The following is a 24,831-nucleotide window of genomic DNA, read 5'->3' as shown; positions in this document are numbered from 1 at the left end:
GCGAATATGGATGGCTAACGCGGCGATTTCAACAAAAGCGATTGGACTGAGGACTGGCATTGCTAAGATACATAACCCGGTTGCATCTGAAATTCCAAAAAGCATCCGAGCATGAAACCTCACTAGCCAAGCTGTGAGCTTTGACATCATGCACATAAGCGGGGCTACTAGTCTGATCTCAGAATCTCCATATTTGCCCTACGGATGGCCAACCTTCCTTGGTGGATCATATTTCGAAATCTCATCACGCCGGGGCGCGAAGCGAAATGCAACGCGATGGCGAGATATGAGGAACATGAATTTTCATTCACTTTGTGATGCACTCGGAGCTGTTGGAATTGCTATTCAGCCGCTTGGTGTCTTGGCTGCGCCCAGAATAAGTCAGCTTTGTCTTGGCACCAGGTTTTAAGAAATAGCGAAAGAGTATCCACAGGGGTAGTAAAGCCGATTTTCGAAAGGCACCGTTCTCCGAGCAACTGTCTTGTATGTAAATTCGACATTCTTTAGACCAGCTTTGGAACTCGCTCTCAATATGTTCATGTAGTGAAAGTTGAGGTATTTGCTTGAGATGACATACTAGAACTTCAATACGGAATAGTAAATTTCCAAAATTGCTCCCTGCAGTAAGCCAAGACACACCTGGGCAATTTCTCAATTTATAACCAATTACTTAATGATAATACCAGCTGTGACAAGTCAGCCTTGAGGTAGACTTTTCTGGGCTCACCGTATGTAACCCCTCTCACTTCATTCCTTCGCTTGGGGGCATTTGACCGTACCCAAATGGACCAACATCTTGAGCCTCACCAGCGGGCAACCACACCGCATGACCATTCAGTCCACGAGAACAGAAACATCCATTCTTCCGCCCGATCCAATTCCAGTAATCAACTAACCGAATCGCACCCAAATTCGGCTCCGGCTTCTGTAAATCCGGAATATGAGAACGAGGAAGATACCATCGATAGTTCAAACCTGGATGGAGATACTGCCGCCGATAGACCTTCATCAAACTGGGACTCAGCAGTCCTCGATACGTGGCTCTATGAATTATGCGCCTTGGTCTTTAGTCTTGCATGTTTCATCGCTATAATCGCTGTGCTTTGGGCGTACGATCAAAAATCGACGCCAACGATGTGGCAGGGTTTGACATTGAATACCATTGTCTCAATCCTTGCTACTGCCTCTAAGTCATCTCTAATCTTTGTTGTGGGTGATGCGATCGTTTAACTTAAATGGGTCACATTCAAACGAACATTCAAGCCCCTCTCTCAAGCCTAGGGATATGACAGTGTAAGTCGGGGACCACTGGGCGCTTCTCTTATTATATTCTAGGATAGGGGCCAATCCCTTGTAACCATCGGGTAGACCTGGCAGTGACCCTCCATTTGGACCCGCCAAGGCGCTAAGGAGGGTCTAAAGTCGGGATCCTAGACCCGCCAAGAAAGTTATGTATACATAACCTATCCTAAGTAGGAAATAGTATGCTTATAAACCATATTTTATGTATATTTATGTACAACTCCAGGTCTTGGCGGGTCGCTGGACCCTCGGAGGGTCCAAGGTCATGGACCACCCGGAGGGTCACTGCCAGGTCTATACTAAGTATTATATTATCACTAATTAATTACCCTAAGTATACTAAGCGAAGGGTAAGTAGACCACTAAGTAGCGCTAAGTGCTTAGTGATCAAAAGTATATTGTGCGCACGTGATGTTATATAACTAAGATTTTGGTAGTAAGGGAGCTTAAACCGGCGTCTAAGGTAGCCATTTACGGCAGCCGATTTACCGTCAAATAGCGTTCTGCTGTAATAAATCGACAAAACGACCTTGAAAGAGCATTGGAATCAAATCATGCTTAACCATTCTCGAGATGAGTAGAATTTCAGTATTATAAAAAATTCAAGCCCACAGAATTAGAATTCTTCTCATGAGATCATACTTCCCATCGGCCTGTATCAACCCCGATCTCGAATCACGACGACCCTGGAAGTGAACCAGCAACCCACGCGCAGGAACATAGAGCCAGAAATGTTTTCTAATTCGAATCATTTATTCACCTGGAAATCAATCTCTTTCGGCAATTACTAGGCAATATAAAGTTGAAAAAGCAAAGCCTTAACATTGACTGGTGATCATTTCCTTATCCAGATAAGAATACGAATGCGAAGTAGAGCCAAGACGAGCACGTATCAGGTCCCAACAATGATTCTTGAATTATCTTGAATTCTTCTGCCTTGATATGCATTTTAAACGATTACGAGATGAGAGCTAGGAGAACCAACATTTAAAGAAATTGACCCCCCTATACCTAGGCCTGATAGGATTATACAAGTTGCCCGGAATCGACTACTCCCTTAAAGTGCTCACATTGAGACCGCCGATTGAATCATAGGGCGACATAAAAAGGGTACCCATGACAACAATGAATCTATCAATTGAAAGAAGCCCGGTGCTCAAGTTTCGACTGCACATCATAATCGGCACCTCGGTCTTCATCATCTTCATTCTTATCATTGCACGCATTGCCGATAGTGGCACCCCGAAGACAAGGACTAACATCTGGGGTATTGCTGTGGTGAGTTATTCCCTGTTTATATCTTGATAGAATCCACTAATTCATGACCAAAGTGTCTCAAATCAGCCGTTTTCATGGCCTATCAAATACTCACGACTCATATGGTTCGATTCAAACGATGGGCAAGCACAAAAGCGTACATGATATTGAATATCATTGATACTGTCTTTTGGTTTGCTCTGTTTATTATCACTATAATGGGCACTACGGGGTCGACTAGCGGAAGTAGTCGGGCACTGGGTGGTATTACGGCTACATTGGTCTTCTTCTTGTGGTAAGTGGCACCAGTTAAGGCGATGCTGTGGCTCTTCTAACTAACTTTGTGTTCTTAAGTGGATTTTCTGGGCTTTTGGCGTTTGTGTCCATTCGTGAGAGGCGTTTCTACAAAGCTCATGGGTGTCTTCCCGGGGCTGGGATGGCTAAGCCTGTGGTTCATGCTTCTTGTTAAAGAGTGGAGCAAAGGAATTCTCTTTTCGTTCCATGTTTCCATCTTTGCCTATCTTGGTCACTCCAGATGAAAGTACACATGGCACGTAAGATAGGAGATTTTGATTTGTCGAACTGTGCAATATCAGCTAGTGAGGTATTGTATTCAGATGTATACAAGCCAAGATAGAATTCGAACTGATTAAATATTCCGTGGTCTAGCCAATTTGGGAAGGTGCCAAGGTCAGGAAGGTGCGACTCTATCAGCTGCAGAATTTGTTATTTTCTGTCAAACCCACGAGAGATGAGTCTTATCTCTAACACCAGACCTCGGTCATTTGTCTCCTTCAACCTCTACATCGACACATCTTCGTGGTCAATCTTGATGAGCTCACGAGTATCTCCCATTTCCCGGAATTTGGGTTCTACTACAAGCTCCACGAATCTTGCTGGTCTCTTTACCAGTAAGGGTGAGCGAATTCTTCGCTAAAATCCCGCAGAGCCTTTGGCAACCCTTCTCGCTACGCCATGTCCTACGTGAGGGAACCAGGTATATCTTATCCACCGGTCCCCATATCGAAGCCATCAAAACTCTGACTTCGGACGCATCAATAGGAATTAGCCCTTGCAATTCTCTCAATTACCTCTGGCTGATGGAACATACATGCCCACCATAGAGGATCTCTTTGATGCTTGGATGCATGATATATTCTATGGAATTCAATCAGGACGAGGGTTAGCCAGTCCCTCGCGGTGTTACAATCCCGTCACTTCCTTGGTGATATCTAATTGGTGAGTCGAGTGATTTAGTGACTACCACAACATTATTGGTTCGTTTACTGACCACATTCAGTGTCGTAACCTTCCAAACCCCACCCACAAGAATACTGCACGAAGTAGTGAAAGTTCGAGGAGCGAGGGCAAAAATGACCACTTACCCTTTCCTACTGCACGAATCTTCTCCAGCCCATGAGCTCCTATCGAAATTCCGATTCACATAATGGTTCGCCAACAGAAACCATGACTTCGACAGAAGTTCATTACTGGAGAACACAGCGGTGCCGGGCTGTTAATAACGTGAGCATCGTGAACATCGTTAAAACTGCTCCTTCTGAATCACTTGTTGCTCCCACTCATGAGGGTCGATGACACGTTTCAAGGAGCATGGTCACTCATATCACTGCCGCTTTCAAGCTTCTTGCAGACCTCACCTATGCTTTCTGAGCCACGTACTCGTCGTGAGCTAGATAGACGAATAATTTTATCTACCTTTCCCAAACTTTCTGCTCCGAAGGTCAGGCCGCCTAAAGACAAAAAGTTACAGAAGAATACTGATACTGTTTATAAAATGGGCAGAATTGCGCCTCATAGGTGATCGCCGCAAAGATCCAACAGGGCTGGGCGCATTTCTCTGACCGGTTATCGCGGAACCTCACGTCCGAGGGGCTATTCGTTACCGATGAGATCGGTCTCCATGACTGTATAGCACTGAATGTGCCAGACTCTTGAACCTGTTTCCGTAATCTAGTCGCTTGATATAAGGTTCGCCGACTTCACGGGTACCGGAAGACAGTACCCTTCAAACTCCTGATAGAGTCAAGGTCTCCAACCCGAATCGACGAGACCATGACACTCAGCAATTGCTCGTTCTGGGTGGAGTGAATACGTTAAGTGCCAGAGTTATGACCCCCAAAATGATATAGCACAACTCTCGCATTGTCTATCTGGTTCTGAAACACTCGACTTATTAAGATCAAATGACACCGGGTCTCCGTATGCAATCGTCAAGCATATTTGTCTCAAAGAAGACAGCAGGCATTGCGTGGTATCCGAAAATATGGATCTAGAAAAAGCACAGAATATGTCGATTCCAGATAGATCGAACAGGCTCATATCATTCCATCCGAAAAAGTCACGAATCGAGTAACACATGCGACTTTTCACGTTTGCACCACTGACTTGTGAAGACTTGAACAAACTTCGGACGCCTGATTACCTCAAATTGTGCCTGCAAGCCATCAGTGGTAGACTCTTCCCTACAGAAAGTCGTCGCGCTGGGCAGAACCTCGGCACCAATTTCAAAGCCAGGTCATATCCGGTTATTTCGAGATGCTTTCGCGACAGGTCTGGCTAATCAAGCCGTAGTACAAGCATGAAAGCACCCGTTGCTATATTTCTCCTGAGGATGATGCGATGTTTATATTGATGAAGCGGCACAGCGCATTTGAAGCCAACTACGAATGGTCACATGAAGAGTACAGAGGAAATTCTCCAACTGATGGACCTCGTACGTTACATCCATCACAGAGTAATATTCATCTAACACAGTGTTAGGTCCACCCTAAAAGACTCAACCAGATAAACACGGAGGCTAGCCACAATGCCAAACCGCGTGTGGGCTTCACCCCGCGAAACAGAATCGAATCATATATAACCACTAATTACCAACGTTTGGACAAGCCTGAGATCCTGGGGTTGAGTTAGGATGGGCCGATAACCAAGACGAGTACTCTTGCCCATGATGCCACTCTGGATTGTTTCAATTTGACATGGAATCAGTGTGTCGCAGGGCAAGCAACATGCATCGAGCTTCAATATATCATAGCGGCGTGTCACCTGTTGAACTCCACTCTGAAATTATCTCACTTTGTCCACCCCTTGCCAAATGCCTGGTTCTAAGATCTAAGATCTATGGGCTAAAATGCTAGAGAAACGGTTTTACGACGGTCTGTTGGCAGTCCCTGGGCAAAGAGGTCTCCTTCACTGCCGATAGAGATCACTCCATACGATGACAGGCTTCAGCCACTTATGCATCGCAATCCTGGATTTTCTCCACCCTTGAACCTCCTTCTACAAACCCCGAAGGTCACATACATATACGTGGCGTTGCCTTATCCATGCTCTGTGCTATACAGGCTAAGTAGGGTTCAAAACATTTAGTACACCCCGGAATGGGACGGTCTCTACTTGTCAGCAACGATTGAGGCTCGACACCAAAATGGGATCAAAATCGTGCAAAAAAAGAGGAATCAAGATGCACCAAATGCCCCTCGATTTCAGTGTCCTCTATCTCTCCATCAACATGTAAGTGGTTTTATTTGCCGACGCTGCTTTGCTGTTCTTCAGAAATGCCATTCTGTCAGGATGTTCAAACCAAGTCATTACTGTCCTGGAAAACCTACGGAGGGAGCGACGAGCACTTCACCAGCCCCATGTTCGAGGTTTTGAGAAAGAAGGAAATTCAGGTTGTCATTACGACACGATGTTAGTATGGGTTTGCAAATGCTGAGTCCCTCGTCAAGGAATGCGACTAGCCAGATAAGTCTATGGCATTGAGCAGCGGCGGCTCCATTCACACGATAATTTGGCTCGGGTTCGGGATACTGGTGGTTTCATGCACGATTTTTTATGGCAGTTCAAGAGGTAGAAACTATGTCTCTGAATCTCATTCTTCGCCCTCGGCTTGCGATATATACAACGTGTTCACTCCGCCGCGCACATATTAATATCGATCAGAGAGAAGCAGATTAAGGTCTCAGTGAAACATGTTTTTTATCCGCTTCATATGCAAATTCAGGGAAGAACTCCCAAGATGATACTTACAAAGTCGTAAAAGACCCCTTCTGCTGAAGATTCTCAATCCTCCCAAGCAAAAACTCCAACTGTCTATAAGCCGCACCGGGAGTATACTGCGGAATCTCATGACCAGCCGTGAAAACCGAACTGAACGTAAGTCCCCGCTCCGTATGCGCCGTTCCAAGAATACCACCACCAGCATCGTAATTCCAAGGTCTACCCGCATCCCCCTTAGCAATCTGCTCAAGCGCATCCGTGTACGGCACGAACAAAGGCCCATCAGGTGATTTCTGGAATCCCTGCGCTCCATTCCAAGTCATATTCTGAATCGTAGCGAGCGTCCCATTAGCGAAGAGTAAGAAATCGTACCATCCATGACCGATGAGGACGTTATTTGTGCGCTCGATCACGCTGGGTAATGGCCCGAGAGCGCTGGGAACTGAGCCATCACCGTGTTTGAAGATGTCGCCGCCGCAGATGGAGTAGTCTGTTGGCGGGACGTGGAGCGCTGCTTGTACGGCCGAACTGTTGAAGTAGTTATTTGGTCCGCCGGCTAGTGAGGGGAAACCCATTTCGTTCCAGAGGAAGGGACAGAAGTCTGTTAGGTGGTAAATGTTGAAGCAGGGATTGACGTAGGTTGCTGCTTCTATGATATCGTCAAAGACGGCGCAGCCGGGTGTGTTGGGGTCTGGTGCTATGGGGAAATTCTTGGGTGGGGGGTAGGTGAGAGCTTTCTCGAGGAAGTCTGTGTAGCCGCATATATCGGCGCGGTGGTTAATTTCAGTCATGAAGGTTGAGTTTAGGTTGAAGACTGAGGAGTAGTGGTTTAGTGCTGCTACTGCGGGGGCTGTTCGAGTCGGTTAGATTGGTGATTTTGAGTGGATGAAGGGAGCAAGGAAGCACTCACCATACATCAAGACACTATCCTCGTTAATGGAGGGGTCGTTGATCTGGATGCCTTTCAGGTTGAAATGCTTTTTGTCATTGCGGTTCAACATCCCGTCGGCCAGATACGGAATGTATTGGCCAGCGTAGCTCTCTCCGGTGAGGTAGACCTTGTAGCCCTGCATGCTGAAGGTTTCAATGAAGTTGACCCAGAAGTCATTGAACTGATTTGCGATGTCGATTTCATTTTTGACAGTGGATGGTCCGGGGGAAAACCCAGTGTCAGCAGGCTGGTCGATGTAGACAATATTTGTCAAGTTGGTCCATGAGTAGGGGTTCCGTATGGGCTCGTAGACTCCCGATTGCCAGAGGAATGGACCGTTTTCTTGTAGGAGACCGTCAAGGGAGCTGCACCCGGGGCCTCCATTCAACCAGACAGTAATCTTGAATGAAATTAGATGAATCCCCACGGACGAATTGAGAACAACGTACCTCCTTATCCGCAGCTGGGTTGGTAGACGGGAAAAACCAGAAAAACAAGCTCGAGTTTCCAGCGGGCGCATTCGACAAAAGACCAGCATAGCTTTCACCGATGTCAAAAGGGACTTGCGGGAAGTGAGTTCCATTCACGGCGAATTCTAGCAGACGTGAGTTGTAAGTAGACAGTCACAAATCCTACCAATACAAGCCATCACACTTACTTTCCGTCTTCTTGTTCAAAAACTGATGCTTCGTCCGAACAGCAGAGACCTCTCTTTTGCGCAAACCCTTCGCAGACTGTTTAAAGGAAGCAGCCTTACGATGCGGATTTTGCAACGCAGCGACCGCGGCCACTAAGAAGACAAAAGGTGCCAAAACCAACATTGTGAGATGATGCTCCACAAACTTCGAGAACCTGAATCGGCACCCAAGAGCGAGGAGGTCCGCGCTTTATAAATCCCATTGTCTCGGAGGAGGCCTGCTAGGGCTCGTCGGAGCGATTTACGCTCCGAGTGGATATTAATGCACTACTAAGCTTTGCCAATAGAGATGGGTCGGCGGTTGGGGCGGGCTCCGCTGTAGGGCAGAGATTGGTGGCTGGTAAGGGGGATCTGCAGTGATTGTAACGTCGTCAGGAACATCCGGCATGGCGATTTGATTGATCTTTTTTACGCCGACGGAGTCCGTTATCTAGCTCGTTCGATGCGATCGTAGCGTCGGCACTATATCCTTTTGAAGAGATATTGTCCATTTGAAGAGGTTTTAGTGCATATGAATGCTGTTTCTTGAGAAGGCATTGTCATAGTGGGGCAAGAGCCTGATGTCTAGGTAGAAGTTTTAGTAAATACATTTCGTAGTGTGTATATGTAGTGCTAATACTGTTACCTATATCTGTACTCTGTACCTTCAGAAGCATCTCGACTCGCAGGCAATTAATTGATACCACCCGAACAAGGTGCATCACAGTCCATCTTGAAGAGATCATATGTCAACGACGTCATCGTGCGGATCATGGATTTTGGATGAACATTTTCAACAAGTCTCAGTCTGGGAGAGCTGGACATTAGTATGTGGAAATTAATCCAAATAACGATATCAAACTGAAAACATCATGAAGGCTCTAGGTACCAAAGATCATCCAAGGTTGAAACATCCAGTCCTGACAGGCATGTAGGCCTCAGGCAACAAGGCATCAAACCATGTGTGCCTGATTCAAGTGGTGCATGTAGAACGCTCGTTTCATCGAGATACTTCGAGTTATTTACTCCTTTCCAAATAAGCTAAAAAGGATAGGCTAGTCCTTGTACTCAGAATTCTCTTACTCTAAAAAGACTAATTTCTCGCCGCGTAAGCATAAGAAACACAGCTACCTACAGTCCACGCATCCTCATGCCCAAAGCGCTCTCGGCGCCCGATCTATTGTATAGCCACAGAACTCCTATGGCCCCGTTTGAGCTTTTCAAATGGATATACTCATTATATCAAAACCAATAGAGCCTCGTGTGAAAAGTCAGTTCCACATGTCTTCCAGCATCGCCGCCAAGGATCTTACACGTCGAAAAGGCAATATTAAGATTTTTTGGATGCAGATTCTGTCGCATATTATTGCGGGGTGATGAGCGTGGGATGAGCCTAGGTCTTTCTTTTTTTTTTTTCAGTGCATATGAAAGAGATCGAGGTGATTGCCTGTTTAGGAACCGGTTGGGAACCATTATTACATAGTCAGCTCATGCTGATGCTGTGATTAGGCAGCGAATCAATTCCAGCTGCGGATCGGAACTCCAGGCTTTGTCTGGTGTCTGGTGTCTCTGGTGGAATGCAGAACTCGTGATCTGCGCATCTGCATCTGCGAGGGGGCGGATACGTGAGATCGGCGTGTAACAGCTGACATTCGGGAGTGAGGTTGGGTGATGCTATGGAGTAGATAAACATATGTTCAGTGTGAGACCAGCGGAAGGAAAAACCATTTCATGTAGTTGGATTGCATAGAAGTAATATCCAGGGTGATAAGGTGGAACAATTACAAAAACGAAAGACAGAGACTACTCCCGTTGACACGAACACGAGGAAATTTGAAATGGGCCTTTGGCCTCTCATTTGTCGAAGTACATACACGATGTATCGGTATACAGGACCATTATCCATACCCACATCAATCCAAAACCTGGAGACCTCCCAATAATATAACCGTCAACTCCCAAAGACAAAAAGGATAACACATGACCATTTTCCAACTCCAAATTCCACCCAAAGCCCGAACTCCGATTCCCAAAGAGTCCATACAGGCATCATCCATCGATTTCGTAATCATCGGTCTCTCGTCAGGTCGTGAAGTTGTCGAAATGGAGAGACAAATCAATTAGTGTTGCGTCGCTTCTTGAGTCGTAAACTGATTTTTCTCCGTAATTCAGAGAAGGGGTTCACCAGCGGACGGTTGTAGAAGGGGTCGTTTTTGAAGTCCTCATCGGTGAATTTCTAGACCCGAGTTAGTGATGGTGACACAACAGAATGAAGAAGGGAACATACCATTCCAGGAATCCGCATAAAGTTACCAGAAAAGTCGTTCATCATGTTCGAGCCCTCTTCGTAAGAGTACTCCTGACCATTTCGATCCGTGGTTCCTGGAGGATAAAAAGCCACACCATCGAGGGGCCGATGACTGTTTAGGGCGTCGGCGATCTTGTGATGAGGCGTCGCCCGGAGAGCCTCGGCGTTGGACTCTTTGACAGCCTCCAGTGGGCTGGATTGAGCATAGCGGTTTCGTTCGGGGCGGGCCGCATCGTACGGGCCCTCGTGGTGATAGGAGAAATTGGTGACATTGTCCAGTCTGTCGATGATATCGGGTTCCACAAGCTGTGAGTGGCGGGGATACTTGTTATGGCGGCGACGATGGGGAGCAGAGTGCTCTCTTTTGCGTCGCGGCTCTACCGGGTGATGTTCGGGTGTACCGGAATACCAGATGGACGGCGCGGAGTTCACAGACTCAGAACGCGACCGTCGAGAATATGATGATGGTGCTGGTGAAATGTAGTGGGCATATGGGTTGTTGCTGCCCACTCTCCCCACGTTTTGTCGATCCTGACTGTGTTGATTGAAGGGGTCATAGTGGCCTGAGGCCATGGGGATGCAGTCAACTGCCATTTCTAAGTTGGAGAAAGGAGTATTGTAAGAGGGAAAAGTATCCAGAGTGTAAGGCGCAAGGCGCAAAGTGTACCCGGTATAAGTAAGAAGTACTTTATTTAGAACAGGTGAGGCTGAGCTGTGATGCAGGGTAGCTCGTACAACAGCTGAAGATGTTGACTGTTATAGAAAAGAGATGAAGTGATGAAGATGAGGGTAGATGTAGATGGGAGAATAGCGTGTGAGTCGAAGAGAGCTTATATCAAAGGAAGCTGCGGACGTGACGTGATGACTTGCGTTGTAGTCCACGTTTATGAGCTCCGTGGCTAGACTCGGGTTAGTAGCCTCTAATGTAGGCTTAGTACGTGATTAACATTTTCACTGCGTCCATGTACCAATTATCGCTTAAAAAAAAGATCATGTGGGTCGATCATGTTGGGCTTACTTCGTAGTCGAAGCCGACTCCCGGAACGTATACGGAGCCTTACGGAAGTATACAGTGATATCATCCACAGGTACACAGGAACAACTTCTACTTTCCCCATGACAGGTACAAAGGAATGGGCTAGAATTCTATACTCCGTAGATATTTGAGATTTTATCCTATGATTCACTAAGACTAAATCTATGCAAGGCCCATGTTGCATTCACGCATCCGAGACTTCCACGTACTGATCGACTACTATGACGAAACCCCTTGAACTACATCCACACCTCTATCTTTTCTGGTTCTTTTTTTTTCCACATTTTTTTACATCGTCATACTGTTAAAAATCTAGACAAACGCACAGAATAAAAGTTAATTTCCTTTACTTTAGTTAAATATTTACAAGTCCTGCAGACGGATATCTATTCCCGGGGTTTCCGGTCGATGACTCGTTCATAGATTAAGCTTATCGTTAGGGCCGAATAGCGGCCAAACGGTCTCCGCGGCATTGGACCCCTGGCCTGGATGGCACTTGGCAATTCCAAATTGATTTTCACCGCTTTTTACTCCTTGCTACTGCTAATGTATATCTACTCTCGCATGAATCTGTATCACATGTCTCAAACGTGGCTACACATATATACAAGACATAACCAATTGAAACACATTGGGAACTTTTGATGTGCATGACATTCAGGCTGTGGGGCAACCATCACAGAACAGTATGGGCGTCGATATTGATGGTAAAGTAATTCTCCGCTCAATCGGTATGTCTTTCAATGTGTAGTTGGTGATGGTAACATTGTATTTGAAGTGGCTATAAAGCACCACAGTGCAATGGTGGAACACAGTATGCCGTAGGACTACCCATTCCAAGTAGGAGCTGGCAGCGAAGATGGGATTGCAATAGCAACAGGGGTGCTAATCGGGTCAATATCGCATGTGAATGAACAATCAACATTCTCACACAACGGCGCCGTCTTATACAGATCATCGGCTTGACCAGGCGAGAGTCTCGCACAGCAAAATTATATACTATAATCCTAAGAACATGATCAAGCTTTCATGTAAACCTACTTGGAAGTGAAATCATACTTACTTTGCGGATCAGGTACAGGGGCAGTTACCGCGGTAAGAGCGGCGCTCACCATTGCGAGAAGAGTGTTCCATTTCATCTTTACTTGATCACATTCCACAAAAGTCAGTATATAAATACACATTGTGAAAAGCAAGTCTTACTGTCCATGCATACTGAGTGCTGGGTAGTAGGTTGACCTTAAAAATGTCTCGAATTCAGGATGAAGCGTTCTTCTTATACCTGAATCTCCCACTAGCTGAACCGCCACCCAGTGCAAATATTGGTCAATGGAAATCCGACTTGACACTTCAAATCAAGTAGAAAATGGTGTACTGTGAGAATTACTGTTGCTGTAAATACTCCGCTTGTCTACGTCCCTGAAATGGCACTGGCAGAGATACTTATACACCCTCTTATTTACTCACGATAGGCGATAGAAACCCAGAGCGCATTCGAATTACTGAAAATAAGTGGATGTTTCATTCCTCTATTGCCATTTGAACACAACAGCCAAGACAAGGTGGACGGGGTATGGTGGGTGGACGGCCCCTTCCTCATGGCTAGCGATATAGAAAATGGTCATGACAGAGTGAGCAGAATGGTCTATTTTATACTTTGATTTTTCCCTTATCTCAAGTCACAAAAGATCTATTTCAATGCTGACCTGTAAGAGTTACTCCCATCAATCCGATCGTTACTCAACCAGCACTACTTATATTATCTCACGGCAGGTATTTTTCATCAACCAGCCAATGGTCGAGTTAACTCGATCACCTTCTTCCTTGGTCTAGTGGTGATGATTTCCGCTTGTCATTAAAACCGATAAGCGCGGGAGACCGGGGTTCGATTCCCCGAGGGAGAGATTTCTTTTTATTGCCGCAGGCTAGAACGTTACATACGCTGGGAGGTCGTAGGAACATCAGTTGTATGTGTTTTTTGTTTCTTTGAATTTATGTAGAAAGACAAGCTTGTCACAGATATAGTAATGGTGGTAATTTCGATATGCTGAACCCTATTTTGACAGGAAAACCGAGCAAATAAATGTGTGCCAAAAAGCTGAAGACTTTGATTGCGATAACAAGGGCAGATAGCAGAACGAAGTTTGGATTACTGGATTGACACAAAAAGGATAGAAAATTTAGATAGCAAAGTAATATTGCGCAGCTAATTAACCCAAGGGCAACCGTGTATCTAGATAAAATGTATTTAGCAAGCTTAACTCCCGTAACGCGAAATATTCCCATGGAGTTGTAAGAGAATATTTATGTAGATATCTAGCGGAGTGCAAAGGTAGACAGAAGACTTGATCATTGGTCAGTTATACTAAGATAAAACTTAAAGAACGTCGGCAGTTTGTGTAAACTCGATCCCGGGTGACATCAAGCATCAATTATCAAGTACCAACCACTATCTTCAGTATCCTTACTAACATCGGCAGTGCCGCCATCAGCCAGTGCTACCTTTTCCAACAAATCCACTCTCAGTACCCCCAGAAGGGGTAGAGGGAGTAGGAGGAGTGGGAGGAGTCGGGGGAGCAGCAGGGAGATTTCCGTAGTTTCCATTACCAATGACTGGACCGTACACAGCACCAGAAGGGCTTGGAGGGGTAGGGGGAATGGGAGGGGTTGGGGGAGTCTGCGGGGAGTTTACATAAGGATAGGGAGATCCAGGAGCATTCACGGGAACGTTAGAAGGAGTGGGAGGGGTGGGGGGAGTCGGTGGAGTTGGTGGATTGGCTTGGGCTGGAGGGTAATAGCCGGAGTCCTTTCCGGGAGGAGCATGAGCAATGGGGACAGTCTGAGGTGTCGGAGGGGTGGGAGGAGTGGGGGGAGTAGGTGTAGCATCGTCGATATCAACCTCACGGACTTCAAGCTCTTTACAAGGTCATTTTATCAACGGTTGTTCTCACTGGCTCTAAGGGAAAGGATTGCGTACGGTACAGCGGAGTTGGGGCCGCGATGGCGGTAAGGCTCAGGCCTAGGACCGTGAGAATAATGCTGGGCTTCATCTTTGTTTGCTGGACTGCTTTTCACCTGTCTTGGTTAGGGTGAAGTATAAAAAGGGAATAGGCGACGCTCACTAGGTAGATTTCTCTTATATCAGATCTTGATAGACTGTTGGTCCTGATGGAATGAAATCCAGAAAAGTGGAAAATCGCATTTAATTTATATTCGATAGCTTCCTTGAAGTCTCTATCGAAATAGATCTAGACACCCATCGATCGTTCGAGAAATCTGATTGTAGGCGTTATTCCGACGGTGGTATGCATCAAATTTGTAGTTAACTATGCTGTCCAACCGTTGGGATTAGAATGTATTAAAATTCTATTAGATTCAAGTATGGCTTATGATTGATATTGAGGTAGAGGATCTGTCTACACTATCTCATTGAAATTTATGACGAGGTGTGCATGCCCTTCTGCGATTCTGCTATGCTTAAATCTTGTCAAATTGCGCACCTAGCTCCTCCCACAGCCTAAAAGCCTCTTGAATATTGCATCTATATATGATGCAAGTTGAAGTTTTGTGGTCTATAGCTCCATTCTCGGTTTCAGTGATTAATTTTGTGAATTGGGGAGGAACTTAGGAGCCAGTGGAACTCTTGCAGCCTACAGTAACAGTACGCCAGGTCTTAGCCTATACCTTCGATCAACGGGCAAGCAACATAACATAAAAAGAGGATAATTGTAGGCAGTGGATGATCCATCACGTTTCAGTCGCACTGCACAGCATCCAAAAACCTTTCATTGCATTTTACGATGACAATGATACTCCAGCCGGGTTGAGAGTGATTTATACTTCTATCTACATGTGATCATTGTCATTATCTCTCTTCTCCGATGGAGTTCTCTTCTACTGATGGATTGTGCCTTTGCTAGCAGGGTGTAATAATAAGCAGGAGAGAATAGAATATGAATTCAATAACTCTTTCATTCCCAAAAAACCGGAGACGTGAGGTGTGCACCATTCCAACATTCTTACTATCACGATCCCACCACCCACCATGGCCCGATCACCGAGGTCCCCAGAAGTACAAGCCCCATGATGTACGCGAAGGCTATTGTCATCGGTTACCCGGGGTAGTCCCACAGAATATCAAGTTGTTTAGAGATTGCTCAAGCCTGGGTGACGTCCCTTACCCCGTGCAACAGGGCTAGCAGTTGGGGGTTTATCAAAGATGCTAACAAACTATGGTAGTCCGCTCTTCATGAAACAAAGCACAGCCCAGAGGCTGGCCATAAACACATCACTCCTTGAAGTATTAAAAATGCGTGGTCACAAGCGCATGTTTGGTATCCCCTCATTTTAGTTGTTACCTTGGCCAATGATTGTCATTTTTATATGCAAGATCCAAGTAGACGTCCCACAAACTTGAAAATTGAGTCTAGAATTATTTGCTTCCCGCAGTCCCCTTGCTATCTCGATCGGCAAATATGTGATTAGCCCTGGATTGGGTCTTGCAGTCGGCTGGACCAGGGAACTGAAGCCACTCTGATCGTGAAACGAACGATTTTCATTGTCCCAATTGTGTTAATGTAATAGTTGATGGCACTAATCTTTACACCCTCACTAAAAGGGACAAGGAACGCTAACATCGAGATAACTGTAGCAGGCGTGTAGCCCGAACATTACACATTACACCCAATCGGCCTGAGTTTTAGGTGACTGCCGCTCTTTATTGGAACGCCATAAACGCCTCAGCCCTAGGGCCCAGTGACACAATGTGAGAGTAGACAGAAAATGACGTACGACTATACAAACGAACTTGAGATGTTCTCAATGTAGAAGAAATGCCAATATCAAAACACAAATTTATAGATGAAACCAAAAACGATGATTGGCTCCCGACCTTAGCTTTCCCCACATCTGAGAAATCCAGACCTCCATCAGAACAACAACTCCCCTGTCACATCAAAGATGACCCTAGTACAATACTCTGATTCGGAATCCGACTCAGAGTCTAGATCTCCTCTCCGCCCAGTCAAGAAATCTCGCCACGACCTTAATCCAGGGCCATCGCTGCCGCCCTTACCTGCAGCATTCCACAACCTATATGCCTCGAGCACACGTGTGAGCGTGCAAGATAATCCCAGTCTTCATGGCGGTCGAACACGCGTAATTCCTCATGTTGAAGGAAATTGGCCAACACATCTTTACCTAGAATGTGAGTATCGGACGCTGGTGGTGTGCAGCTCGTGCAAGGTGCTAACTCTTTGACAGGGTATCCGGGGAAAGAGGAGCTGTCGCTTCTTGGAGGTGTTATCTCTCAGTCTGGAGATTTGCCGGATGAAAAAGCGCCTGTAATACACAGTCTTCTTCATAGTGATCTCGGTGCCCAGCTACCACTTCATATCAGCCTGTCGCGGCCGGTGGTTCTTCGCACCGAGCAGCGTGCCTCGTTTACTGAGGCGTTGCAGAAGGCTATTCATGACTCGCATGTTCTATCGTATGTGACACACTTACAAATATCTCATCCGCTATCTAACCGTCATACTAGATTTAATGTCCAGCCGAATTCTCTATATTGGTCATCTAATTATGAAAAGACACGCTGGTTTCTCGTCTTGGGCGTGCAGAGACCGAGCCATGACGGTTTGAACCGCCTCTTGAAGTTATCAAATGAGACACTCGCTCGCTTTGGTCAGCCACCCCTTTATGCGACCTCCCCGAGTCGACAGCAGCAGACTAGTGCATCCACCCAAAACAGGATTAGTAGTCCGAGCGGCGAGGATTTCTCCGGGTGCTTCCATATCTCACTTGCCTGGAGCCTGTCAGAACCTAGCCCGAAAGAACGTGAAAGGGTCGCCGGGATAGATTTGCGAGCCTTGCGGGAAATCCAGGTTGAATTTGACAGTGTCAAAGCAAAGATTGGAAATATTGTTGGCAGTATACCATTAGGAAAAAGCTTATAGGATAGATTGACCAGTGTATTGGACGTTGTCTCTTCTAGTCAGGATGGCCAATTCATCAACCACAAAAGCGAAGAAAAGTCGAGGTCATTTCAATACGGGGGAACTGCAGGTGATCTTTTAGGGATGTACTATCTACCATTCGATTTCTAAAATATACCAATAAAACATTACATAAATGATCATTCAAGTTTTTCTTTCTCTGTTCCGAAGATACTCTCCAGGTTCAAATTTTTTTTATTTTTTATTTTTTTTTAACAAAATCCATTTGGAAGATTATGAGTGACCGTAACATCAGTCAGCTGCCGCTTCTCAAGGGATTCCGTGTAAGGGTAATTCCTTTTAATGCTCGTCAGATCCGTTGGCGGTCGACTAGTTTTACATTCAGAGGACAACAAATGCCCCTTTCGAAAGCTGCGTCAGTGCAATCATCGTCCTCAAAACGTTCGAGGATTATGCTTTGCATAGCTTTCTTCGGATGATTGGATGGTGGATGTCGGGCATTTGCGTCATGCGTTCTTAAGCTCAACTATTGATTGCACTCGACGTTGCTGTAAACGGCCCTCGACTGAGTGTGACGCGACACGTGGGGATAATTATCCAACGTCATGGCCCGGAAACCCGAGAGCAAGAAAAACACGGAGCGTAGCACCACTCAACGAGCGGATTTGATCGCTAGATCGTCTCGCTTTCATAAAACGACCTCATTGCTCTGAGGGCCCTCTCATTATTTTGTCCTTTGAGACGTCCAGCAATACGAAGGTACTGCTCAACGCGTCATTGTAGGAGCGGCGCCTGCTCCTTTGCACGGATGCAAATAGTGACACGCTTTTGCCAACAGAACCTGAGTTAAAGTAGCGAAACTGTAAAGCTGTTAGTATCACAACTAAACACGTGTGCAAGTGATGGGGAGTTTTGAAGAAGCCCTCAGAGAGAAGATTAAGGTCGTCAATGCCTCACACATCCGCAGATGGCATGGCTTTCCGGCTAAGGATGAAGTTGTTCATCATGAACGGGCATGGGTACAGTGGAATAGAATGTGGAAGACTTACCGCTTTGGTATTGTCCATCAGGCCAAAGATAGAGGCTTCTGACCAGCCACTGAGTGGAATTTGGAGGTGGGAGATAAGTTGAACATCATTCATACCAGATAGAGATCAGTCATCATAGGAGATAATTCTGCGACCTTGGTAAGGCATCTGTGGCACCGGTGGTCTTGCCATTTGTGTTTGATCAGATTCGTCGCCGTAATCCAGCTTAGGAGTCTTTTCCTCTGCGGTGTTTTTCTTAGAGCCCTTTCGAGACCGTGACCGCTTCCGATCGCCACCCTTTGTCTGGGACTCGACATCTAGAGCTCGCTTCTCTGGTACAGAGTCTGCTTTACCCTCTGGTTCATCATCTTGAGATGTCTGCATGCGAGCTTGATATTGCGCCTCATCATTCTTGAGCTGCCTCTCCCGCAGTAAGGCATGGATCTCACTGTGTCTGAAGATTCGAATCTGCTCATCTGTGAGAGTACGTTTCACTCCGTCTGGATAGTATCCGAGATCATCTTCTGTCTGGTCATGTTCTAGGGGAAATGCAACCAGCTGTTGGCTAGGGAAGTGGTTGGATTGGAAGGCATGGAGGTCATCCTAGATGAAAGGAAGATATCAGTAGGTAGATCGACCATGGATAATAGAGAAACTCACCAGAGTTACATTTGGGACTTGCATGCTGGCCCAGTGTGGTTGAAGAAAGATGGAACATTGAAGTCGCGGGAAGACGCGATCTTGCGGGTAATATTACTGTAATTACGGTACCAAGTTGAACCCGGAAGAACGCCCTCGCCAGTTGATCACCGCTACAACAGGTCGCCAAGGGTAGATTTGTTAATATTGTTAAATGTGTGACATGCAAATTCCAACTATCCGGCTTCACAAATTATCTCCTTCATAGCTATTGAAAATCCATATTAGATCAGCTAGCGCCAAGAATACCAGCAGGCTTGATCGTACGTGCCTACGGTGTTTTGAAGCAGTGAGCATAACATTTGATGTCCAACTATCAAGGTTGACTTGATTGAAAGAAAATCCTGACTGAGCTACCATCTTTGGTGCTAATTCCACCATGTGTCATTCTTGGTCAAGCGTGTACGAAGTGGCATGGCGCTCAGGGTTGCATATACTCATTTTAATCTAGCCTGAAGATTGAAGTCGGATTCTGCAACAGAGATACCTGCGTCTAGTTAGTCTAGTGCTGTTATGGGCTGCAGTATGGAAGATGTATACTTTTATCAAGAAACAATTGTGAGAGAAGAGTGAGAGAATTCCCAGAAATTGTAGGCTGTAGTATAGGAAATGGAACTAGGAAATCTGATAGCGTATAGCGTGAAAGCAGAGTTAATACATAGTGATGACCACCTCAAAATGTGATTTTTCTAAATTTTTATCCATATATGAAGCCTCACTTTGTGGGTTTGCCAGGTTGATTCTGTGCCGAAGAAGATTTATTTACAACAGAGAGCTGCAAAAGGCGTGGTCAATATCCTTGCCAAATTCAGGCAGTGAGGTATCAAATGGGCATATACGACCCTGAGCGCCATGCCCTTTTGAAAGTGAGCTCGCAGTCATGGCCTCAGTCCATAATTTATCTTCAGCAACCTTCGCCTGGCACCGCTCAACAACAGACGTTGACAGGCTTTGGCCGCACCTAGCGAATGCGAATCACCATTTTTATCTGCGCAATCCTGACCTCTGCTCTCAGCCTTGAACGCATCGCTATGCTCCCAAGAGACTCCACACACAAACTGCACATTCGCAAGGATATTGACTCGAAACCAGAACATCAGCAACCTGGGTCTGCTCCATTGGCTGCGCGATCACAACCTCATCACCTACCAGAGAGACTGCAGGTAGGACACCTGAAACTAGTTATTACTTCTATGATCTAAAGCAAGGGCGAGCAATTAATCTTTCAGCAAATGATTATATTAGTACACGTCTATTTCTAAACCGCGCTGTAGTGTGTATATGCGAATGCAGAAATTATACAATAAAACGAACTCAAGCAGCGACAGGAGTCCGAACAAGGTATCCAAGGTATCAAAATGCTACCAAATGTGAAATCAAAACGCCAGAACCCTTCCCGCATCCACTTTTATAAAGCCAGGTTGACCCAGCAACAGAAACACAAAAAGGCATATGCCACTAAGCATTATTGGCACAAGAAAAGCTCGCACTGCTGGGGTTATCATGGAGAGCCTTTCCAGAGACCCAAAGACCAAGACCGCACAGCGCAGCACCAATAGAGATAACCATGAGATTCAAAAGAGTGAGAGCAATCTTCCTCGGCGACGAGAACCATTTGCCCTTATTCATAAACAGCCAAAAGATCCCACTGAAGCCGTAGGTAAACCAACTCGCGAAAAGTGCGGTGATCAAGCTGAGCAGGTTACTGAACACCGGAATCGCGGCGGAAATGATCCACGCCAAGACCCACAAGGAGAGGGCAATACCGATCCACGATCCCGTGGCAATCCAATCGCGCTTGTGCATTCTATCCGTACCCTGGAAAATACGCAGGTAGACATACTTGAACGCAACGTGGCCGTTGATCACACCGGCGATGATGATAGTCGGTAGGGAGATTCCGTATGCGATTTTTGCGACCATCGGTGAAGCGGAGCCTAGCGCTGGAGATGTCACATCGCTGCCGGCGTAGCGGTAGATCACCAGCGCGGCGGTGATGTACAGGCCCATGTCGATGCCTTGCAGGAGACAGAGGGATTTTGTGAAGTCTTTTGGGTTCTTGAGTTCAGCCATTAAGCCGAAGAAGGCGGCGTGACCGCAGAAGGCGAAGACGATGTTGCAGACTGCCGTGAAGCCGTGGAAGAGGTCTGTTTGGACGACTGCGACGACGCCTGTTCCTGGTTTTGTGATGCCGACGGCGATCATGACTATTATAACTGAGGTCATGATGCTGAAGAATGCTGGGAGTTGTTAGTGGGTGGTTGTTCTCGGGGATAGGAATGGAAACTTACAAACTATGGATAGCCATGACATTTTTTCCAGAGTGCGAGGTAATGAGCAGATGAAGGAGATGACCATGCCGACGATGCCGAAGACGATGGAGCATGTGCCGTGGTTTGTGATGGTGTTCATGGCAACGGTGAAGGTTAATAGGTGACTAGCCATGATGAAGATGAAAAAGACGATCTGTGCAGCACCGAGGAATTCTCGTCCCCATTTTCCTGCAATCACTTCACCGGCATCTGCCATTGTGGAAATGTGCGGGTACTTCCATTTCATCTGTCCGATAACATAGCCGGTGTATGTGGCCAGTGAACCTAGGAAGACCAAGACGAGGATGGCGCTGATATCATTAGTTCCAATTCCTGCAATTTGAGCCAGAAGGTAAGCTTACGGAACCAGTCCCAGACCTGCTACAGCGGCGGGCAGTGACAGCACACCCAGTGATACTGTTTCGGCGACCATGACTAGTAGAATGTTAGATTGGAGGTTGGTTTTGATATAACATCTTATCACGTACGCAGACCACATTGCCTAGACAAGATACAAGTTAGTCACAGAGCAATTGCACTTTTCAAGCTATGCAAACATACCACCACTTGAGTACTTTGTACTTCACCTCCGCGAACTCCTCATCGCCAAAGGCATCTTGTCTAGTAGTCGGAACGTCGATCGACTTCTCCAGATCGGACCGCAGATCGGCGGAGTCGATATAGGTGTTCTTCTCATTCGAAACGAAGTCCAAACCAGGAGGTGAGGAGCTCATAGTGAGGATATCAAAACCAATGGCGGATACTCGGGAAGTAGATATCAGGTCGGAAACGTAGCAAAACAACCAAAAACAACAGTAAATCGATTGACACACAGATCGGAAGAGAGATAGTGATCTTGACGAAAGGAAAATAGTATTAAAAAATTGAATTCAACAAAAAAGTGCATCCACCAAGTCAGTAAATTGAAGAATAGAGAATCCGCCACCCGAAACGGATGTGGATCGCCGACCTGCGGACCGAAACGACGAATCATCTCGTCGCGACGTAATGGAAAGGCCCAAAAGGACTTGGTTCACTGGAGCCAAATGCACAAATCTGCCCGTCCAAACTGGAGAAGAGGAAAACTTCGCTCCGATGCCGGCCTCCTCTATAGAAGTTGGAACCTAGACGCTTTACAGGGGGTGAAGTCTGAAATGATGAAAATTCTGATGCCCAAAAGATCAGAGGCAAAGATCTCGGCCCGCGTGCAGATTTAGGGGGGAACTCTATCTGATAAGCTTAATTGTCTCGCGCCTGTCTAGCCTATCATGGTCCTGTAGGATGTCGTGCTCACATTTTTGGCCCCAAATCGGAGGCGTAGATGAGGTCGGAGATGGGTCCCTAGCTCCGGTTTCTTTTTATTTGTATGATTTGATATACTAGTTACATTTATGGGTTAACTATTCTTGTCTTTTTTTATTGGATATAATTATAGGACTTGCAAGTGGTTCCGGTCTATGAAACTCGAACCCTCTTTCCCCTTTCCGTCAAGTATAACCCCATTCTATAACAAAAGGCTGGTCTCAAGGACACGATTTTCCGTCAATCAAAGAAGGTTGTAAAAATGCACTCTTTTTGCCATGGTGTGGGTGTGGGATGGTTTGTAACAAGTTCACCTGGTTCCATCGCCAGTCCTTGCGATGATAGTTGAGCGCGCGCTATGATGGACTTGAAGATTCGAGTTCCATTTCCAGGTATAGAGAATCAGTGAAATGATTTCTTGTCTGCAGGGAGATTTTGAGTGACAGTGGCATGTGTCTGATGTGTGTCATCAATTACTCGCATACAATTGCGAAGAGTTGCAAAGTGTCAAACGAAGCGAGGTCCTGGGGTTGAAATGTCAAATAGGAAACCCGCATGATAGACTCCTATCTCGACTCTTGAGCACACCAGATGTTGATTGCCATTCATCGCATAGTTTCGTTGATTTGCATGTCAATTCTCCAGGTCTGTCTCTTCGTACGTGGGCTATGCCTCGTCGGGGGCTGCTTATGATAGCAAAAGCAACGACCTTCTATGATCAGCTTTCCTTTCCCACCGTCCATATGATCCATAGGCTTGCCCGTCGGCAATTTGTGCGGGTAAATATCTCCGTCTGAATTGAAGTCGGCTGGCCATTGCGCACGGCGGTGATGAGCAGCGATCATTCCATCACCAATGACCAGGAGGTCAACATCATCGGATAAGCGATCGTCAGGCGGTTGGCTGTTTCATATTCAATTCGAAAATAGTACGGTAGCTCTGGATGCGTTTGGCAATTAGCGGAGTACCCATAGGGCGTTCTTGTTCATCACTCGCACCTTACCAAACCCTTGCCATCCGATTCTCCCAGCCTGCGGTGATCGATGACATATATCAGGTCCGGGATTAAATTCTCATGCACCCTTACTAACAATCTCATTCTAGTAAAGGAGAGCTGCAGTAGTGTAACCGCATGACCATTCGCGCTATTTAAGTCCGCAACCCGCTCTAGTACTGCATGGAACTCAGCCCCAAGATCATGGATTGACTCCTACCTCGTAGAACTGATCTAGAATGAGCAAAGGACGCAACCGAAGCGGTATCGAAAGAATAACGGCACTCACCAACTCGTATTTCTCCCCATCCTGGAAACAAAAGCTTCGATATAACGGCATTCCGGGCAAAGCTCATTTGTGATGGCTGTTTCCCTGCCATTTGGTCCCAATGTCGGACTGTGACTGGAAAGCAATGGATACACTATGCGACTTTCATGTGTACGGGGTTCTTTCGGACATCACAGTGCGCACTGGGACTTCCCGAAAACGCATTGGCAGTATTTGTAGTCCATCTCGGCTAAGTATGAGGTCGAGCCCCTCACAGTTGAGAGAGTTCTGGCCCGGTTGCTTTCTTTCTTTGGAGTCATATCGGAAAGAGGCAACAGCTCAGGCCCAGCCAGCCCTCCTTGAAGCATTGTGGGCCGACCATTTTGTCAACGGGTGGCATTCTATCGGTGAATACTGTCGCGGCGCTAGGCAGAGGCTCTTCCTTGGAGGTTGCAATCGGCTGAACACGGACCGAGACATCCCATCATCCTTCTGAGTGCCGTCTGTCAAAGGGCACTCGGTGGTGTAATCGATGTTTGTGAGGACGTCATTGAAGATGCCTAGAAATTTGTCATACTCAACTGCAATTTGCATGTCGACCAGTATACACTTAAAGACCGGGTGGGATGCCTTGAGGAAATTTGGACATTGGGTTACGGCGTGCCGACGAACGACAACGTCCTGAGATAAGTATAAGTCCTGATTCGGAAGACCTGTGCCGCTCGCACGCCCCAGAACAGCCAT

At 46.4% G+C, this 24,831-nt stretch overlaps 10 protein-coding genes across 10 annotated transcripts; 3 read left to right on the top strand and 7 right to left on the bottom strand.

The window, feature by feature from the left end:
• Positions 1–783: 783 nt before the first annotated feature.
• N7500_009360 (uncharacterized protein) lies at positions 784–1,230 on the top strand (the record flags this gene model as incomplete). Its single annotated transcript, XM_056680501.1, has 1 exon — positions 784–1,230. One exon carries the CDS (start codon positions 784–786, stop codon positions 1,228–1,230), a length of 447 nt encoding a protein of 148 aa, XP_056527883.1.
• Positions 1,231–2,427: 1,197 nt separating this feature from the next.
• Positions 2,428–3,028, top strand: N7500_009359 (uncharacterized protein; the record flags this gene model as incomplete). The annotated part of the gene is made up of 3 exons (XM_056680500.1): positions 2,428–2,580; positions 2,634–2,854; positions 2,914–3,028. The coding sequence occupies 3 exons, from the start codon at positions 2,428–2,430 to the stop codon at positions 3,026–3,028; spliced, it is 489 nt and encodes a 162-aa protein (XP_056527882.1).
• Positions 3,029–6,605: 3,577 nt separating this feature from the next.
• On the bottom strand, positions 6,606–8,331 carry cpdS (uncharacterized protein; the record flags this gene model as incomplete). Its single annotated transcript, XM_056680499.1, has 4 exons — positions 6,606–7,429; positions 7,490–7,910; positions 7,960–8,105; positions 8,169–8,331. 4 exons carry the CDS (start codon positions 8,329–8,331, stop codon positions 6,606–6,608), a joined length of 1,554 nt encoding a protein of 517 aa, XP_056527881.1.
• Positions 8,332–10,302: 1,971 nt separating this feature from the next.
• Positions 10,303–11,088, bottom strand: N7500_009357 (uncharacterized protein; the record flags this gene model as incomplete). Its single annotated transcript, XM_056680498.1, has 2 exons — positions 10,303–10,422; positions 10,474–11,088. 2 exons carry the CDS (start codon positions 11,086–11,088, stop codon positions 10,303–10,305), a joined length of 735 nt encoding a protein of 244 aa, XP_056527880.1.
• A 2,930-nt stretch (positions 11,089–14,018) lies between these two features.
• N7500_009356 (uncharacterized protein) lies at positions 14,019–14,580 on the bottom strand (the record flags this gene model as incomplete). Its single annotated transcript, XM_056680497.1, has 2 exons — positions 14,019–14,446; positions 14,508–14,580. The coding sequence occupies 2 exons, from the start codon at positions 14,578–14,580 to the stop codon at positions 14,019–14,021; spliced, it is 501 nt and encodes a 166-aa protein (XP_056527879.1).
• A 1,909-nt stretch (positions 14,581–16,489) lies between these two features.
• N7500_009355 (HVSL domain-containing protein) lies at positions 16,490–17,484 on the top strand (the record flags this gene model as incomplete). Its single annotated transcript, XM_056680496.1, has 3 exons — positions 16,490–16,736; positions 16,793–17,018; positions 17,070–17,484. The coding sequence occupies 3 exons, from the start codon at positions 16,490–16,492 to the stop codon at positions 17,482–17,484; spliced, it is 888 nt and encodes a 295-aa protein (XP_056527878.1).
• A 701-nt stretch (positions 17,485–18,185) lies between these two features.
• Positions 18,186–18,626, bottom strand: N7500_009354 (uncharacterized protein; the record flags this gene model as incomplete). Its single annotated transcript, XM_056680495.1, has 2 exons — positions 18,186–18,344; positions 18,534–18,626. 2 exons carry the CDS (start codon positions 18,624–18,626, stop codon positions 18,186–18,188), a joined length of 252 nt encoding a protein of 83 aa, XP_056527877.1.
• Positions 18,627–18,638: 12 nt separating this feature from the next.
• N7500_009353 (DUF3807 domain-containing protein) lies at positions 18,639–19,196 on the bottom strand (the record flags this gene model as incomplete). Its single annotated transcript, XM_056680494.1, has 2 exons — positions 18,639–19,115; positions 19,173–19,196. 2 exons carry the CDS (start codon positions 19,194–19,196, stop codon positions 18,639–18,641), a joined length of 501 nt encoding a protein of 166 aa, XP_056527876.1.
• A 1,473-nt stretch (positions 19,197–20,669) lies between these two features.
• N7500_009352 (neutral amino acid permease) lies at positions 20,670–22,257 on the bottom strand (the record flags this gene model as incomplete). Its single annotated transcript, XM_056680493.1, has 5 exons — positions 20,670–21,451; positions 21,503–21,834; positions 21,886–21,958; positions 22,012–22,025; positions 22,085–22,257. The coding sequence occupies 5 exons, from the start codon at positions 22,255–22,257 to the stop codon at positions 20,670–20,672; spliced, it is 1,374 nt and encodes a 457-aa protein (XP_056527875.1).
• Positions 22,258–24,426: 2,169 nt separating this feature from the next.
• On the bottom strand, positions 24,427–24,831 carry N7500_009351 (uncharacterized protein; the record flags this gene model as incomplete). Its single annotated transcript, XM_056680492.1, has 1 exon — positions 24,427–24,831. The coding sequence occupies one exon, from the start codon at positions 24,829–24,831 to the stop codon at positions 24,427–24,429; it is 405 nt and encodes a 134-aa protein (XP_056527874.1).

This window comes from Penicillium coprophilum, assembly GCF_028826855.1.
Source record: "Penicillium coprophilum strain IBT 35676 chromosome Unknown utg000006l_segment0_segment0, whole genome shotgun sequence".
Classification (NCBI taxonomy): domain Eukaryota; kingdom Fungi; phylum Ascomycota; class Eurotiomycetes; order Eurotiales; family Aspergillaceae; genus Penicillium; species Penicillium coprophilum.
This window is presented reverse-complemented; position numbering and strand designations above follow the sequence as displayed.